This window comes from Pinus tabuliformis, chromosome Q (genome assembly GCF_031772625.1).
Source record: "Pinus tabuliformis cultivar Carrire ecotype Pingquan chromosome Q, CPIR1, whole genome shotgun sequence".
In the NCBI taxonomy this organism is placed as follows: domain Eukaryota; kingdom Viridiplantae; phylum Streptophyta; class Pinopsida; order Pinales; family Pinaceae; genus Pinus; species Pinus tabuliformis.
The window spans coordinates 94,588,843-94,608,086 of NC_142296.1; the positions used below are offsets into that span (position 1 = coordinate 94,588,843).

The following is a 19,244-nucleotide window of genomic DNA, read 5'->3' on the forward strand; positions in this document are numbered from 1 at the left end:
AAACCATTGGTTCAATTTCTCAACAAACCCCACTCCAGAAATTGAACTGACTGGCCTCCCTCAGTATGTTCTCCAAGTGCCCCTCAAGCCTCCTCTTATACTTTTTCTGTTGACATCTCAACGGCCGAGATTAAGTCCCTAATCAACGGTTAAGATTAGATCTCCCTTGATCCATGCCTTTTGGACCATTCTAACACAGATTCATATTAATACACATTAATATTTTATTTTTCCTAAGTTTATATTTAGGGATTCCATTAAAAATATTAATTATTTTAATATCTCCTGATCTGTTTAGAATCTTTGCAAACCCTTTCTGGGTATTGGAGATCTCATGTGCCCCAACCTCTCCACCAAATTTCGTGGCTAGAGCACATCCGATGCTACCCCAAATCAACACTCCCTCTTAGCGAGGACTGTGCTCTGGCAATACTCCTCACTGAGTATTACTCTAATCATCCAGCATCGGTACCTGTGTTGATGCTAGGCCTCCCTACTCAACATCCTCTGCACTGTTGTATCCTGTACTGTTGCCCATGGTTCTGCCACTGCCATTGCTGCATCTGCACGACAGCTCCCTCTACATCCGTGTTGTTGTTGGTCCTTTCTCCCAGCACTGCATCCGCACTGCACCTTCCTCTGCATCTGTACTTCTGTTGGTCCTTTCTCCCAACACTGCATCTGCACTGCAACTCCCTCTTCATTCGTGCTGCTAACACACTACTTCTGGAAGGGGTTCTTTACCATCCCCATCTTTTCTCTGAAGTAGTCAAATTTTTACTTTCCAAGAGCCTTAGTGAGGATATCTGCCACTAGTTCCCCTGTAGGAGTGTAGTTCAACTGTACAACTCCACGTTGGACACAATCTCTGACAAAGTGACACCGGATATCAATATGCTTTGACCTATCATGAAATACTGGATTATCAAAGAGTTTGATGCAACTCTGATTATCACACATGATCCTAGTCGCCTCCATATTTCTTCTGAATAGGTTTATCAGTAGTTTTCTAAGCCATATGGCCTCACACGAAGCTGTGCTTGCTACCATATATTCTGCATCAGACGAGCTTAGAGCCACGGACTTTTGTTTCCTACTGTACCAGGGGGTTATTCCTGATCCAATGTTGAAACAGTACCCAGAGGTACTTTTCCAATCCACTGAACTTGCTGCCCAATCTGCATTAGTAAATCCACTCAACCTGATATCCTTCCCCTTGTTGTATAAGAGCCCATAATCAATTGTTCCCTGTAAATACCTGAGAACGTGCTTGGCTGATGCCCAGTGAGCCCTCTTTGGTTCCAACATGAACTGACTGAGAGTGTTGACAACGTAACAAATATCTGGCCTGGTATTGACTAGATACATCAGAGACCCTATGAACTGTCAGTATAGGGTGGGATCGACATCCTTGTCTTCTGATGCATCAATCTTCTTCCAGTTGGTGATCATTGGCGTAGCCATAGGTATACAGTCTCCCATCCCGAACCTTTTTAGAATTTCTGTAGCATACCTTCCTTGCCCAAGGAAGATTTCTCCTTTCTGTTGCCAAACTTCCAACCCTAGAAAATAGTGCATTCGTCCCAGATCCTTCATATCGAATTCTATAGCTAGATTCTTCTTGCAGTCTTCAATGAGTTTGGATGATCCTGTCAGGAAGAGATCATCCACATATAATACTAAGATAAGTGGCTCGCTCTCTACGACCAGATAGTAGAGATTCGCATCCGCGTCACTCTTGACAAACCCCATCTTCTGCAAGTAGCCATCTATTCGACCATACCATGCTCTTGGTGCCTACTTCAGCCCATACAAGGCTTTCTTCAGTCTGCATACATGAGACTTTTTCTCATGAGTTTCAAAGCCCTTTGGTTGTTCAATGTATACTTCTTCTTCTATTACCCCGTTCAGAAATGTCGTCTTAACATCGATCTGATGGATCTCCCATCCCATCTGGGCTGCAAGAGATATCACGGTCCTAATAGATGTATACCTTGCTACTAAGGCTAAGGTTTCCTCATAGTCAATCCCTTCCTTTTGAGCATACCCCTTAGCCACAAACCTGGCCTTGTATTTTTCAACACTGTCATCCGCATCATATTTGATCTTGTAGATCCATCTTGAACCTATGACAGATCTGTCTTGAGGCCTTAACACCACCTCCTAGACATCGTTTACCATTATGGAGTTATACTCCTCCACCATCACATCTAGCCAGACCTGATGATAAGCTGCCTCCTTGAAGTTGGCAGGCTCTCCATCCTGAGCTACTAACGCCTGATACCTATCTCGTTGTTTTCGCTCCCTTTTACTGTTCCTTGGCTCTCTGATGAAATTCTCTGCATCACGCAGAATCTGACGAAGTTCCCTGCTAGTTCTTCTGCCAACAGGTGCTTATGTTTGCTCCTCTTCCTCATCCTAAGAATCTTCCTGATCTGAGGAAGGATTCTTCACTTTCGTTGGTTGAAGAGGCATGACCAACGGATCCTCTTTCGACTACTCCTTGGAAGGCATTTCGTGAGATCTTCTAAAAGCTCTGTCCTCCATGAACTTTACATCTTGTCGTACTACTACCTTCCTGCTCCCTGGAAGATAGATCTTGTATGCCTTAACGTTCTCGCTATATCTTGCCAAATACCCCTTTTTTGCAGTCTGATCCAGCGTCTTCCTCTTTTTTTCGAGTATGCGACAATATGCCAAACTCCCAAATATCCTGAAATGACTGACTTCAGGTGTCTTCCCAGTGAAGACTTTCTCTGGAGTAATCTTGCCCAATGCCCGATGAGGAGTCCTATTCTGAACGTAGACAATTGTGTTGCATGCTTCTACCCACAGGAATTTTGGCATATCTTGATCATACAACATGGCCCTAGCTGCTTCTACAATAGTCTTGTTTTTCCTTTCTGCCACCCCATTCTGCTCCGAATTGTAGGGAGTTGTCCACTCTCTTCTGATGCCCTCCTTAGCGCAAAAATTAGTGAAGTCCTTATCGACATATTCTCCACCATTATCTGAGCACAAGACTTTTATTTTCTTCCCTGTCATATTCTCCACTAGAGCCTTGAACTCCTTGAATCGACAGAAAACCTCATCCTTGGTTTTCAAAAAATAGATCCAAGTTTTCCTTGAGTCGTCATCAATGAAAGTAAGGAAATACTCGGCACCGGTGAGAGCTTTAACAGACATAGGTCTGCAAATATCTGAGTGTATCAATCCTAGTACACTCTTGGCCCTGTGGTTTCTCCTAGGAAATGCCGCCTTGGCATACTTTCCTAGAGCGCATCCCCTGCATACATCATCTCGTTCCGTACTCAGATCCGGAACTCCTGTTACAGTGCTCCTGAGAATTCTCAGAGCTCCATGGTGCAAGTGACCCATCCTTCTGTGCCATAGTTCGTTCAAGTCTTTGTCCCCATGACTGCCTATTAGTGCCATTGGTGATTCTAGATGTAATTTGTACAACCGATTACTTTTGATCCCGATCTGCACTTTCTTTTTCCAGCTCGGGTGTTTGGCGTATACCTTTTCCTTGATGAAGTAGACGCCATAGCCCTTGCCTTGTAGTTGTGACACGGAAAGTAAGTTCATCCCCAATCCTGGCACATGCAGCACATTTGTGGCACGGAACCGCTCTCCCGATTCTGTCTGAAAAACTATGGTACCCTTTCCTACTGGAGTACACTTTGCCTTGTTCCGCATGGTGATCTGAAAGTTCATCTTCTCTTCTCGATATTTTGAGAAACACTCCCTGATTCTCATCATATGCCATGAGGCTCCACTGTCTATATACCATACTTCTGCGCCACTTCTTCTTCCAACCTGGAAGCCAACATAGAGAAATCGAAATCTCTCTCTCTTATGCAATCTTCTGAAAATCTGCATGGGTCCCCTGAGGTGGATGCCTCTGCATCGTGGTCTCGACCCATAACTGATTTTTCCTTTCTGTCTCTAATTACTTGCTCTAATACCATGTGATAATTCTACCACTGCAGCAACTGATTTACGTTTCCTACTTATTTCATCATAAGTTATTCATGAAATTACTTCAACAAACATTAAAATAAATATTGTCGTAGATATCATATCATAATACAGAAACAAAAATATGCACACATTGACACAGTTACTTTGGACTAATGTCCCCGGAAAAACCCAATGTGGGAAAACTGGTGCAGCAAGGGAGGACTTTATTATTCAGCAATTTTCTTGTACAATAGGGTGCCAAACTGGCTAACCCACAGATAGACAAACTTCCAGCACTTTCCTAAACCTAGCGTAGGCCCTACTGACCTCTGCTACAACCTGAAACCCTCTGCGTCAGCCTGAAACCCTCTGTGTCAGCCTACAGAGGCTCTGCGCAGCCTCTTTAGGCTTCTGCGTCACTCCTGCAGCCTCTGCGTGCATGACGCAAGCCCTTCTGGATCTGCGCAGCCTCTGTTGCCTCTGTGTGGCTTCCTCTGGCTCTGTGTCTGCCTCTTCTGCGCTTATCTCTCGTCTTTCTGTTCTGTACTTGCTACCTCCTAATGGCTCTCCAAACCACTGGTTCAATTTCTCAACAAACCCCGCTCTAGAAATTGAACTGACTGGTCTCCCTCAGTATGTTCTCCAAGTGCCCCTCAAGCCTCCTCTTATACTTTTTCCGTTAACATCTCAACGGCCGAGATTAAGACCCCAATCAATGGCTAAGATTAGATCTTGCTTGATCCATGTCTTTTGGAAAATTCTAACACAGATTCATATTAATACACATTAAAAATATTAATTATTTTAATATCTCCTAATCTGTTTAGAATCTGCCTAAACTCTTTCTGGGTATTAGAGATCTCATGTGCCCTAACCTCTCCACCAAATTTCGTGGCTAGAGCACATCCGATGCTACCCCAAATCAACACTCTCTTCTCTTGAGAGGAAAACCCTTCGATAAATTTCTCTTATTGAAGCTTCTTATTGATCAATGCCAAACCCTAGACCCCTGACCAGAGTATCCTCCAAGCACAGGTCAAGTCCTTCCTCCTTTCTGCACTTTGTCTTCCCGGCACTTTGTCCTTCTCCTTCCGACACTTCGTTCCCTAGCACTTCGTCCTCCTTCTTCTAACACTTCGTTCTTCTTTCAACTGTTGATAGATATTGTTGCACTTGCTCTAGAAGAGACACTTATCCTTGATCTTTGATAAGACCCTTTCACATGGGATGATGTCTTCCTTTTCTTGACCAAATGAGCTCCTTCTTCAAGGTGTAGGTGCAGACTTGATATGACTGTCCTACAGCCCTAAATTCTCGCACGTGTGGGAGGTTTACTTGATGTTATAGGCTCTTTTCTCCTTCGCTTGAGTACCCTTCTTCGCTTGAGTAGGAGGCCTTATACGCCTACTTTACTAGCCCAAATGGTGAGATATGTTAACTATGAGTTTCTCTTATTATGAACGTAGGCAGTCCTCCTTTTTCTCGCACATATGACTGCAGCTTGCCCTAGAAACAGTCCTCGTTCACTTCGGTTTGTGTCTCTTCTTCTTCGCTGCACTAGAGGCTCCTTCTTCGTCCTCCATTCACCCTTTTCTCGGCTTCCTTTCTCGTTGATTTCAGAGGTGAGTGAGCTTTACGTTGGAGGAGTGAACAGCCTCTATATATAGAGGTTTGTCCCTCCTTTAGGCCGACATGAAGGCCGACTTATTTGCTTCGGTGGCTTCTTTTAATGGTGCCATTTCTTGGAGGAGACTTGACTTTGCTTGGAGGTATATTTTTTGACTCTAATACATAAGTATACATACATAGTGTAACATGCCCTTAAGGTCTTCCATAATTTCTTTTGACTCTTTGACTCACCTATAGCACTTTCACATGTGTTAGACCTATTTCAATGAGCAAGAAACTCATTGACAAATATAATAAAAATAATATACCTTTTCTTGAATAAATACAAATATCAAAAGTACATTTATGAAGACAAAACCTAGTTACATTTCCTTCAACAGTCAACACCCTCCAAGTCAAGCCTCCAATCTGATCCAGCAAATTAGCCCTCCTATTCTGCCCTAGGTTGAATTTCGGCCTCCCAAAAACTGCCAAAAACCCAGAATTTTGCCCTACAATTGCCCATAAAATTTTGACCCCTGCAACTACAACTACCCAGAAAAGAAGCAAACTGGAGAGAGAGATAGCCTCCACACGTGTGAGTTGTAAAGAGAGAGAAAGAGATGAATTCGTCCCTCTTTTTCATCCTTGCCCTTCTTGTCCTTTGCTTGGATGCCCAGAAGATTCTTGCTTGAGAGAGATCAATTCTTTTGCCTCAAGGAGGAGGTCGAATTGTCTTTATATAGTGATTTGTTGGGTCAAATGGGTGTCTCTTATGCCTAGGCCAACTTGACTTGGAAGTTGGAGCCAAAAATTCAATTTTGAAGATTCAAATTTCTCTCCTTTGAAAGTCCACAAGGACATGACTCAAAAATAAATTTTTCTTTTGACTATAGCATGAAAAACATGATTTACATTGATCAATATAAATACATTATGAAGACTGACCATAGTTACAAAATTCAACATGGCGATTACAGGGAAAATGAAACCAAATACCCTAAAGCTCAAAGGAAGCCTAAAAAGAAAAGATATCACAATACTAGTAGATTATGGAAGCACCCTCAATTTCCTGGATCTTAATCTTGCAAGACAATAAAATATTTTTGTATACCCGATGAAGGATCTCACGATTACAACTATTGAGGGTCAACCGAAGGGGTAGGTCAATGCCATAAAGTTTCAATAAGTACACAAAATCTAGAACTACAAACCAAATATAACACTCTACATCTTTGTGGAATTGACAGGGTGTTAGGAGCAGAACGGTTGATGCAAGTAGGAACCTACATCACAAATCTCCAAGAACAGTTCGTGGAATTCCAACGATAGGAAACAAATTAAAAGTTATATGGTTCAAGAAGCCAAAATCTTTCGCGTAAAGAACTTACAAATCTCATGCTTCCACCACAAACAAGTCTACCAAATATTCACAAACATATCCAAAATCAAGGTGAAATTCCACATGTAAAGACAAATTAATCTAGAATTGCTTTATGGACAGAGCATTCTTTAAAGGGAAGGCAATGTTATAGATATTAAGGTCTAAAAAAGACAATAAAAAATGGTAAATAAGATATAATAAAATAATAAATAATAATAATAATGAAATCATGAAGTCCTCGGGGTGCAGCTCAGTTGGTGATCGTAGTGACATGAAGTATTGTGTAAACTAACAGATCCAAGGTTCAAATCTCCCAGAAGTAATCCGGCCTACAGAGAGGAGGACAGATCGTATGCCCCAGAGGTATAGTGGTAGTGATTGGAATCGACCCTATGTTACGCGAGTACGAGCCTCACCCAGTGGTCAATTCCTTTGGTTACAAACAAATATAATAATAATGAAAGGTCAAGTATATGAAAAGACATGATGTTACAAAAGGGCATCCACTTGGCTTATCTATATGGACATGTCATTGTAATGCATCATCATCTTATTCACTCAATATTTTATACATAAAATACTCTGTTGTCTCATACATTGAGGAAATTCAATTATTGTAGCATCTGACAGATTCTTCTTTACTATTCCCATGGACCCCACAAACTCTAACAAGACAAAAAATTTAAGGAATAAAAACTTATCTTTGTCCTTCAATCGATTTGAATTGCCTTGCTTCTATCGAATTGGTTGTGATTATGGTGCCTCACATGATCTAAGCAGTCCCTAAGTCTTCACCCACTTCTTATCTCAGCTTTCTCTCAACCGCACATATGATACCATGTCAAATTTGACAAACACATGAACATAGACAAGACTACACAAGAAATTGAGGGAATAAATTGATTCATTGTTTAGAAACAAAATAAATCGACACATGAGTGACACAATATCTCATTACACGGTAAGAGAAAGAGTAGTAGTTATGTAACTCCCAAACACCTAATCTTTTCAACATTACATTAATTAACTCACAATTACATCACTTTATTATAAAGACTAATAAAGTAATTTTTGGTAGCTCAATTCCTATTTCATGTCTTCCCCAAACCTGATTTCACAGTTGGTGGCACCAAAAACGCTATTCTTCCTAGTAATATTCCCCTAGGGTTTTCACTTCTCAATTCACACATATGATGACTCCCCTCGTAGTGTTCACATAAACTCTGACTCCTCACAAAAAACTAAACCATCTGACAAATTCTTCGTTACTATTCCCATTATACTAATGTTTAGTTTAACATATGATGGGACTGATTCCATCACCAAACATCTTGAAATGAGATCTCATTTTAACTTTTAAAGTTAAAATTTAATTTCGTGAAACTAACTTTGAGAACTATGTATACAATTCTAAAAAAGAGTTGAAGTAGACAACATGACTAGGTTGAAGGTGATCACATAGAGTCTAGACAACAAAGGGGGTTAGGTTTCTTTTTTAGTGGGCCATTAGTAGCCAGCCCAATCAGCTTATTGATACTGGTCAGTTCAGACTCCAGAGAGTAAACTGGCTGGTTGATCAGTTTCACTCTGAACCAAACAAGTTTGGTCTAAAACTAGTTCAGAACCAACCAGTTTGGATTCAACCACATGGTTCTGACCACAGAGTATTAAATACATAAGATACTGTACTACAGTCTTAACCAACATTATATAATTAGCTATAACAGAAGTAAACATTTCTGCCCCAAGCATTTTGTCTTGAAAAAACTGGTATCAAGCAACTGCCAACAACCAAGATAAAATACAGATTAGCTGCACTAAAACCTATAATTACTATCTTTTGCCACTTAAATAACTAGCTCTCTTAAAGGATATTGTATCAGATGAATGATCGTTCCACATATGCAGTGCTTATAAGAACACAATTCAGTTTGGTTACAGGCACAGAAAACAAAGTGTTTTAACTAATAAATATAAAAGAACATGTCAAAGCAAATAATAATGTAGACACTGGCAAGAGAATGTTATCTATTATACACAATAATCCAATCATAGCTACGTTTGGTCAGTGAAACAAAGTAAGAATCCTCGAGGTTGGTCCATAATGAGTAATTTTCCATTGCCTCTTGGTTGATGTTTTAAGGATTGCATACAAGGGAACTTTTTTGCAACCAAACATAAGTTCACTTGATTTTCTTTTCAAAGAGAGTATCAAAGTAAGAATCATGAAAAACGTTTTGAGACAACTCACCTCGGGCTCTGTTGACTTGGTCCATCATGGCAGCTTCTGACTCCAGTATCACAGCACTTTTCCTTCCATCTGCAATATTGATATTTGATTGGCGTACTCCTGTTTAGATAAATTGTACATGGCTTTAGTGACAACTTTGGAAAATGTTTCAACTTCTGAATGCATAAGCACAGCAATATATGTTTAAATTTTGACAATACAAAACAGGATTTCACATGCCCAAAGATTCAGTCTCAGACCATATCAGATGCTCGAGATAAACTATAGTCCACTGAATAGAATCAAAGGATGCTCACCAACAATGTTGAAGATATAACATTAGATATATGTGTCACAATGTTTTCTCCTCTCATTGCCTAACCCTATTTTATGAATAAACCCCTGGTGGCAAAAAGAGGTTTCAAGCATGTAATTACTATGAAATCAAACCTATTAGATAGCTTTATTTGTACCAGCGATATCAGATTTCCAATACAGATATATAAAAAATCCAAAAGAGATTTTCTTTATGACCATTTTATATCCATAACAATCAAATAACCTTCAGACTCCAGCACTTGAGCTCGCTTTCTCCGTTCTGCCTCTGCCTGCATCTCCATGGCTGCTTTTACACCTGCTGGTGGATTGATGTCCCCTGGAAAAATGATTCACCAAAGTAACAGACAGATTACTATTGTTTTATGAAAAAATATGGCCACCTCTTTAAATTTTACAATCAAGGGTTCATATAAAGTTTCTAGGTGTGAATAGCAGGAGAATGTACTTATTTCATATCGTAAACAACGTAAGCCCCAGTCAGTTGCAGCTTCATTTATTGATTTCTGCAAACAAAATGCACATGCGTATATGTTACTACAGGTTCAGTTCAGTTACAATCAACACAATTTTTACTCATCGAGATATAACAAAGGCATAGGTAGGTAACACTGCATAAATAACTGGAAACAGCTTCCACAAACACGAAAGCAAATCAATCATATGCAAATAGATTTAGACAGTTTCAGATTGAACCCGGTCATTCCAGATTCCAGAAACGCCAAATCAACATTACAAAGTGTTTAACTCCAAAGAAGACATTCATGGTTCTAAACTAAAGACAAATCCAAACAAGGCATTCATGCTTCAAACTAAGTACTTCAGTCTTCTATTCCACACTACAACTAAAAATCCATGGAGTGATGCCATCAACTTTTGAGATTTCTTTCATTAAACAAACATCATACCACTGTTTTCCCATGATATAAGTATGCCTTCAGTAAACAATTTTGTCTTATAAGAAACATAGAAGAATATTAAGGTAATCAAATCCGAAAACAAAGAATATAAAGCCCCACAAGCTTCCAAGGACAACGAATATGATGATTGTGTATTGCGTTCTCCAACTTGATGATGTAGTAGCATTAACTTTTATGTTTAGTCAATGGAAGCTAAATAAAATTGTAATCACAGTTAGTATCCTGTAAGGATAAAATGTGAGTTGTTGATTAATTTTGGACGTGAAGATATTTGGCAAATGGAACAAAAAAGATGGATGGGAGGATTTCATGTGTAAAATGCAATGCCCTGTAGAACCTAGGGCCCTTATGCCCTAAAGTTTAAACCCCTTACCACAGGGTAAACAACTGTCAAATCTCAAAGATAATCGCATTCGGAATATAAACCATTTCCTATTGACAATGTGAAATTATGATTATCCCGTTAACCCCCAGATTTGCCCCTTTGCAAACTGGAGGTTTAAGAACAAGCTTGTTACAACAGGCTGCTGTTCGGAGTTTGTTTCCAGAGACAGGTTATATGACTATACTTAGCTCTCACTTGTGGCATGCTAAACTAGGTGTTTCTTGCATTATTGCTTTTGCAGCCTTCTTTGATTGTTTGCATGTTGATTTTACTTGCATGCAATTTTAATTTTATTCTTTTATTTAGCTAATGTTTCATTGCTATTATTATAATTCTATGTCCCAAGGTTTACCATCAACACCCTGCTCAGTTGCTATGAATAAGTTGTTGTGAGTGTATAGGTGACAGGTCTCATATTAAGGTCCCCATGGGAGAGAATTCCTATGCCATTGTATTTAGGAAGCCATCAACCCAGCCATTAATTGAGCGTCTTTGCGCAACCTCAGATGAAATCCTAGAAGAAGACTGCAGATATGGGGAATGGAGGATCTCTCAAAAGTCTGCCACCCCTGAATCAGAGGCTGATGGAGTATGGGCTATGTACTTTGAGGGAGCATGCTCAAAGTCGGGTTCAGATGCAGGCATAGTTTTGATATCACCCTCCAAGATGCAAATTATGTTCTCTTATAGGTCGGCGTTTGATTGCACAAACAACGTGGCAGAATATGAAGCCTTGACTTTAGGTCTGGATATGGTCCTCAGTAAAGAGACAACACTTGAAAGTCATAGGGGATTCTGATCTAATTGTATCCCAGGTCAAGGGATCGTTTAATGCCAAAAATTCTGTGGTTGATTCTGTAGCAGTTGCTGCATCCACATTGCAATCACTAAGCGATGATATATCTGAACTAGGAGACTTTACAATGGAATTCAGTTTTAGGCCTGCAATACCCAATAATCAAGAGCATCGGCCTATTTTTGAGGATGACAAGCAAATAGTGGGTTTTCTTCAAAATGATTGAGGTAGCGTGTTCATTATCCCCTACACCATACTTGATACTTTCAATGACACATTACAAACCCCATATTCTACCATCCATTCTTCGGGTCTAACTTCTCATTGGTTCATTGGGATTTGGCACCCTCATGTCCACACTCCTTGAGTAGGACCAGAAAACATTGCCCTGGAGGTTGATGCAACTAAAAGAATGGAAAAGCATATCATGGCCACAAAAAAAAAAAAAAAAAAAAATCAAAATGCAAAAGATGGCTAGGACATAAGTTAGCACATGGAAAAAAGCCTAGAATGAGCTCTACCCTCCTCATTAGCCATCACTCGGTTCTTTGAACATATGATGCTCCTTTACATCAAAAGGAAACCTCGCATGTTGCAACCCCGATGAGCGATGAACTGTCTCATCTTAAGGGGTAATATAAAATGCTACATCATAAAAGTAAGCTCTAACCCTTGAGCTATGCACCATAATACAAAGAATTATCAAGAAAAAATAAAAGGCACACTAGAGGGGTCTATTGTTGCTCTGATTATATAGGCATTGCGACAACAACTCAAGTCAGGGGTTGTCACCCTAATCCCCAACCTCTTTGTTCTAGTTGTCTCCCAACAACAGGGTATGGGGGGTAATCCCTATGAAATGTGAAGATGAAAGGCTTGTTGGCAACCAACAAGTCCGGGAGACACGATTGAATGGCCTAGCTACTTGGTTAATTTTAGCAAGACTTAAATATTAGATTAGATTCGAATGTGAGACCATTGCCTTATGCAGTCAACTTCTTGCTTACTACCAATTAGATGCCAAGTAACCGGATGAACAATCGTTGCTTAGAGGTGTGGCTACCCTAGACGAAATGCAAATCCTAAAAGCTAGGAGAAATGCAGAATCTCAGTTGATTTTAAATTAGACGCCTATTCTAAATGTAACCTTCCTCTTAACTATTTTGGAACTAGTTTCTAGAGTAAGTTGTGGGATGGAGGCCAACGAGAAGCAAGTAGAGGCTTGATTAATGATAACTCCCCCTGTGTTCCAACCACCTGATGCCTCCGACACTACAGAGACCATGGCTCTAACGATTGCAAGGTCACCGTGTTAACCACTAAAGAGGTGCTAAGTCCCTCAAGCTAAATTGAGAAAGGGTGGCCCTAAATGTTTATCAAGCAAGCTTATGCTTGGAGGTAATTTATTAATGCAAGACTAACTAAGGATGCTTTATGCAAGATTATGAGTGATCTTGATGCGAGATTACTTAAATGTTTCCTTAAGTACTTAATTATGATTTACTTCAAGTTAAGATATCAAGTACTTAACAATGCTCAGAAAAGGTAATCTCAATCACAAGACAAGTGTTCAAGTTCAATAGTGCCAACAAGAGATAAAATGCCCATGTCAATTGTTCAAAATATGCTCTTAATAATGATTCACCAATAAATAGATTTCACAATAGATATCCACTTACAATATGAACGATAAATCCAATAACAATTAGAGCACTTAAGACAATTAGCTAATGATTCAATACAATATGCCAATGATGACTTCACAACAAGACAATCAAAGATCTCATGCAATTAGATTCAAGCTAAATTTCCAAATTTGCTTAAGAGAAATGACATTCAATTAAGAGCTTCTCAAGATGTGCCAATAAGCCAAGGATTTACAATAACCATAAACCAATAACGACAAAGGAAAACAAGAGCAATTATCCAATGATTCACTTAGAAGCCCAACACAATAATGCCAATTAGATTCCCAATGATTTTAAACACTTAAGAGAACAAGTTACTTCAATGCCAATTAATAGAGACAATTAGATCAAGATGCCCAAAGTAACTTAAACCATTCAACACAATGCAACTTGAGATTAGAGTGCTTTAGTGAGTGAACTTAGTGCAAATTTAATGACTCTTAGAGATTATGATCAAGCTTACAAGAGACAAGCAAATGTTAGATTCCGCATAACCAATGCTAGCAGCCTTCTTCACAATGGCACTTAAAACCATGAAACAAGTAACAATTAGAGTGTAAAGCACTGATATAATCTTGTATTCCAATGCTATGCCAGCAGAATGTAACTTTTAATTTAGAGCTCTTTTAAGTGCAAAATGATAAGCATATACTAGCCAAATATGAGCAATGAGAACCCAAGTGTCAAACCAATGAAATTATGAGTTGATTAACCTTCTTATGATGCAATCACCAACGTTATATCAGTCATTAATATGCAGAGATGACAGTCATTAATAAATTATGAAACGAGCCAAATGAAGGATGCCCAACTCATGCAATTAGTTCCTCAATGTGTCAAGCATATTATGAGTGATTTTAGGAGCATTTTTATAAGTATTTTGCCACTGTAAGAACAAGAATAGACTGTTGTAGGTAAACAGTGAGGTGATTAAGGGTTTGAGAGGCAAACCAATGGCCCTAGGCCTAGAAGAAACTTTGCCAAACTTGCCCAAATTTTGTCCAAGCGTTGGAGCACCTGTAAACACCAAAATTTTGTGCCAAATACCTCTGCAAAACACACCAATATTCAGTCCTGAAATCAAATGCTCAATCAGAGATGAAAAGAGGGCAAATAAGGGTCAAAGAAGGGCAACGTTGGGCCCTAGAGGGCTAGCGTTGAGGTGAAGGAGGGCTGCAAGGCCTAGTTAGGCCTGCGGCTAAGGTCTAGAGGCCAAAAGGGCTTCACAGCAAACCTTGAAAGGTTGCCGCTAGGCTTAAGAGAGGCTGAGAGGCTCTAAAAGGGCTGCAACCTAGGGCTTTAAGGCTTAAGGAAGGTTGTCAAGGTGGGAGAAGAGGAGGACGGAGGGGAAGGAGGAGGGCCGAGGGCAGGAGGAGGAGAGGAGAGGCCTGTGGCAAGCCTAGGAGAGGAGTTCTAAGGCCTTAGACCTTATGGCTAGGCCTAAAAAGGCCAAAAGTGCCCATGGCAAGGGCTACAGGGGCAGGCCGAGGCCTTTAAATGCCTGCAACTAGCCTTGGAAGGCTAGAAAAGGCTAACACAGAAGCTAGGAAGGGTAGACGGCTAGCGCATAAGGAAACGCTGGGCCTAGAGGCCCCTAAAAAATTTCAAACCCTTGCCAAAATTCGAATTTCCTCAAATCTTCAATTTCACTACAAAATTCTTCAGTTGCTTGCCCTGCAAAAATTTTAGAGACTAGATCTTACCCTCAAGGGCCTAGATCTAGCTCAAAACCCCAGCAAATATCTTTGAATCATTTGGATCTAACCCGCACAAATGAAAATACAAGTGCCTAAAACCCCAAAATATGCAAAAAAAAATTCAAAACCCCAAACCCCAACTGCAAACAAGGTTTAGCAAAAAAAATTTCTACAAAAATTATATTACAAAAATTTATTTACAAATTATGTTCAAAACAAATTTCGAGATCCATATCGCATTCAATATTTTATAATCGACGTTTCGATCCAGCAACTGTGGTTCATCTTCAGGATGAAAAGATATATGAAAGACTGATCCACCAGGTTTCAATAATTAGGAAAAAGAAAGTAGGGAAAAAAAGCTGACAACCTTTCCCTGCTTTCTTTTTCCTAATTATTGAAACCTGGTGGATCAATCTTTCATACATCTTTTCATCCTGAAGATGAACCACAGTTGTTGGATCGAAACATCGATTATAAAATATTGAATGCGATATGGATCCGGAAATTTGTTTTAAACATAATGAGAATGGTCGCAGAATTTTGAAGTCTAATTTACAAATTATACAAATGTACAATTGTTGAAGGATTTTTTGAGGAATAATTTTTTAAATAAAATTTTGACAATGGCCAGGTGTATTTCGAAAAATAGATGTTAAACCACAACCTTAGTGAAGTTAGAAAAATCACATAAAATGTTCGAAGTCCAAACAAGGTCAACCTGTGCCCACAGTCTGTGAACTTGGAGCCCAAGGGTCGGGGAACCTGCAAACTCTATATATTTCTTAAGAAAAGATCGCTAGAACTTACAATGAATCAGATCACCTAACATAAGCCCACAACTTACCAATAGAATGTTCCTATCATCTACAAATGAAATAATGATTCAGATATAATTGAAGCACATACACAACACATACCACAAATCAATGAGACAAAGACACCATGAACTGTACCCCAAAGTCTTTTATTATGAAATTCAAAACTTTCCCAGTAGGACAGTGCCTTCACACCAGTGTTTACAAAATTACATCAAACCAAAGATCATCATGATCATAATAGAAGCAAAATGCCTTCTATTTATAGAAAAAATCCTCCAAGTGGAAAATAACGGCTAGTTGGCTTGATCCGCATCAAAATAATCTCGATCATTGAAAAATCCTCAATCAACTTATAATCTTGACCTATTTTTGATGGTTAAGTCAAAGTCAAAATTTTGAGGAAATTAGTTCACAGTACTTGTTTTTGAGGAATTTTCGAATTTCTCATTAAAACCATTTTTTATTTGTTCAAAAATAATTATTTTGAACTAATTCCTCAAAATTTAGACTTTGACTTAACCATCAAGGTCCAAAGGTCCAAATTTTCTTGAAATTTACAATATTCCCTTAGTGGGGGACCTCTAAAAATTAACTACTTTTAGACCCACGAATTTTTCCACTTTGAGAAATTAATTTATCTAACATTTAAATTTTGACTCAAAATTAATTAATTTTTTGGCTTAAGATTTAAATTAATTTTTTGCTACAAAAATTAATTAATTGACAATTTGGGGGATTAATTATTTTTCCACCCTCAAATATTTTAGCCATGGTGTCTAAGTATTAGGGACCATGCACTAAAATATTTTTTACATAAGATTTTACAAATTCAACCCTCAAAGGGGGAATACCCATTCTTTATAAAACCTCATAATATTTACTCAATTTTGCGGCACAATATGATCTAGTAGACCAAATGATTTGTAATAAAATAATTTAGCCAATTAGCTTAAATTATTTTCAAACCACTTTTACAATAGACTCGACTTAAACACTAGGACTCACCTAACACTTCGACGATAAATTCCACTTTAGCTTTGGGGTGAGGTTGGAGGGAAAAACTCGATTATCCGCATTTAGAAACACAATAATCAGTAAAACTAAAAACCTCCTAGGATTAAATTCGTCGCCAAATCATAGGCTTACCTAGATTGTTACATAATTAACGATCGTACTAGCATCATTTACATTAAAAATTTGCAAAATGGGTTTACAATGATATGACAGACTGCTAGCTGATGATTTTGACTTTGAAAAAAATTCTTCAAGTCTTTGGAACCTGCTTCCTTGGAATGTTGAAAAAATGGGTGCAACGGGGTCGAAAAAGCAGGTAGAGCAAGGTAACTCATGCATCCACGATTGCTCCCTCCTTTACATTTATACATTCGGGACGTGGACTCCCCATCAATTGGTCCCCTTGACCATGGCACTTTGCCATGAAGCCCTTTCCCCTCCATTGTCATTCATTTACACTAACACCTATTGATTGAAGGGTTGACCTTGGAAATGTCACTTCCCCTTGAGGGTTGGAAGCACCTAATAGTATAGACCATTAGCCACTCCTATCAAGGTAGGGAACACCTTTACGGGACCTCGTATAGTTAGATATCAAAAGGTGATTCTTGTTTGAAGTATTAGCATACCCTTAACATCCAAGTTTGGTCCACTTAGATGCTCATATGATCTTCATCTCTAATGGATGGTTGCCTTTACTTGAGTTCATGATGGTTTTATTAGGTGGTCCACAGCATCCCAAGGCCTTGAGGGCACCCACTCCACAGGTACCCAAGCCTTTCCAGAGAGATGGATGGCTTAGAAGATGCAACATTGTGACAGTTGAGCCTCCTGATGACTTGAGCAAATGTTACATGTCCCAAAGCACCCTCAAGACAAAGGACATTGATCTACTTTGACCCAATATAGAGGATTCTTGATGATTGCACCACTGGACGCAGCATGCCACTAGATTGCCCTTGGCATAACCTAGTGTGCAGGACTTGATTCAAAACCCAAATGAGGATGGTCTTCCATGAGAGACTAGAGAGGGATTGTTGCACCTGAAGGAGCCCTAACGTTGGAAAGAGGAGGCCATGTTTTGACATGTTGAAAATTGGTAGCTCAAGAATGAATTTCTTTATCTAAAATCTAATTTCTGACAATTCTGGAGTGACTTTCTAAAAATAGATGTCTAGCATCTCAAGTATGACTTTCCAAAAATAGTAAATCACCTTGCATCAATTGGTAATAAAGTATAGTTGACAGAAAATCACTTAACTTATCATTAATCAATCTTAATAGTTCAATCTCGACTTAATCATCAATATTATTATTATTATTATTAAACTTTATGATATTATTAAATTATTATTAGAAGGAAATTCAAGTCTCTCAATCATGGCTCTCAATCATGTCATATGTAACTCCCCTCAATTAATGCATATGTTACCCTCTCTCACTTAATGGATATGTTACACTCTCTCTTATGCACTCACTAAAAGCATGGCATATTCCTATTACACACTCATTAAAGCATGTCATAAAAGATTCCTCTTACGCACTATTTAATGCATATGTTACATTATCCCCTTTATGGCATAAGCTACAAAGGCATGTGTACCTCCTTAATGGCATGAGCTACAAAGGCATGCATACCTCCTTAATGGCATGAGTTACAAAGGCATGTGTACCTCCCTAAATGGCATATGTAACTCCTCCTCAAGGAATGTGTATTTATCCTTCTTTATGACTAGCATTTGTTGTTCCTGTAGAAAATTTATGATCTGCACCCTTAACCCAGTTTACAAATTTGCATGTCTTTGTTTAGGCCCAACCCACATGTTTCGACATGCTGATATAAATTTCAGAATGCATTTATTGCAAACATAAAGAGTGCTTGTACTAATGTTTCACTTTCCTAATAGCTTATAATTAATGCAAAAAATTATGGAGGCATTTAACACAATAGACACTAGTTTTTGGTCAAGCTGACCCCAAAAAATCCCCACAGCCTCTTGGGGAAAACCAGTCTTCAAAGGAGGATTTTGTTTGCTTCTAGAGAAATTTTTTACAACAAGAAATACATAAGAGATTTAACTTATCTCTTGCCTCGAACTTCTTGTAGACGCTGCCCAGGTTACATAGAATTTCGTGCCTCACAGTCATTTTACCCAGTTGTGATTTGCCTCGAACTCAGTGTTAGCAGCTCACTGACAGTGCCTCTGTTTTCGATTCAGACTCAGCATAATTGTTCCCTAAATTTTCTGCTTTGACTTTGATTCAAACAGCCTCAAAAACCCATCACAAATCCCACAAAAAACATGTTGACTGTACCAGAAATGTAGCAGAGACAGGCCTCAGGTTTTGTTCCAAGAATCTTGCCTCAAATTGTGTGCTCAGTCAAAGGAAAGAGCACTAGA

At 39.0% G+C, this 19,244-nt stretch overlaps 1 protein-coding gene across 1 annotated transcript in view; it reads right to left on the bottom strand.

Moving 5' to 3' along the window:
* LOC149218407 (uncharacterized) overlaps window positions 1-19,244 on the bottom strand; it is a 245,129-nt gene that overhangs the window by 122,048 nt on the left and 103,837 nt on the right. The window contains exons 4-6 of the mRNA XM_089383939.1: window positions 9,970-10,027; window positions 9,748-9,840; window positions 9,207-9,305 (exon numbers count right to left, since the gene is read on the bottom strand). Of these exons, the coding sequence (XP_089240065.1) occupies window positions 9,207-9,305; window positions 9,748-9,840; window positions 9,970-10,027 (250 nt within the window). The remainder of the gene's footprint in view (window positions 1-9,206; window positions 9,306-9,747; window positions 9,841-9,969; window positions 10,028-19,244) is intronic.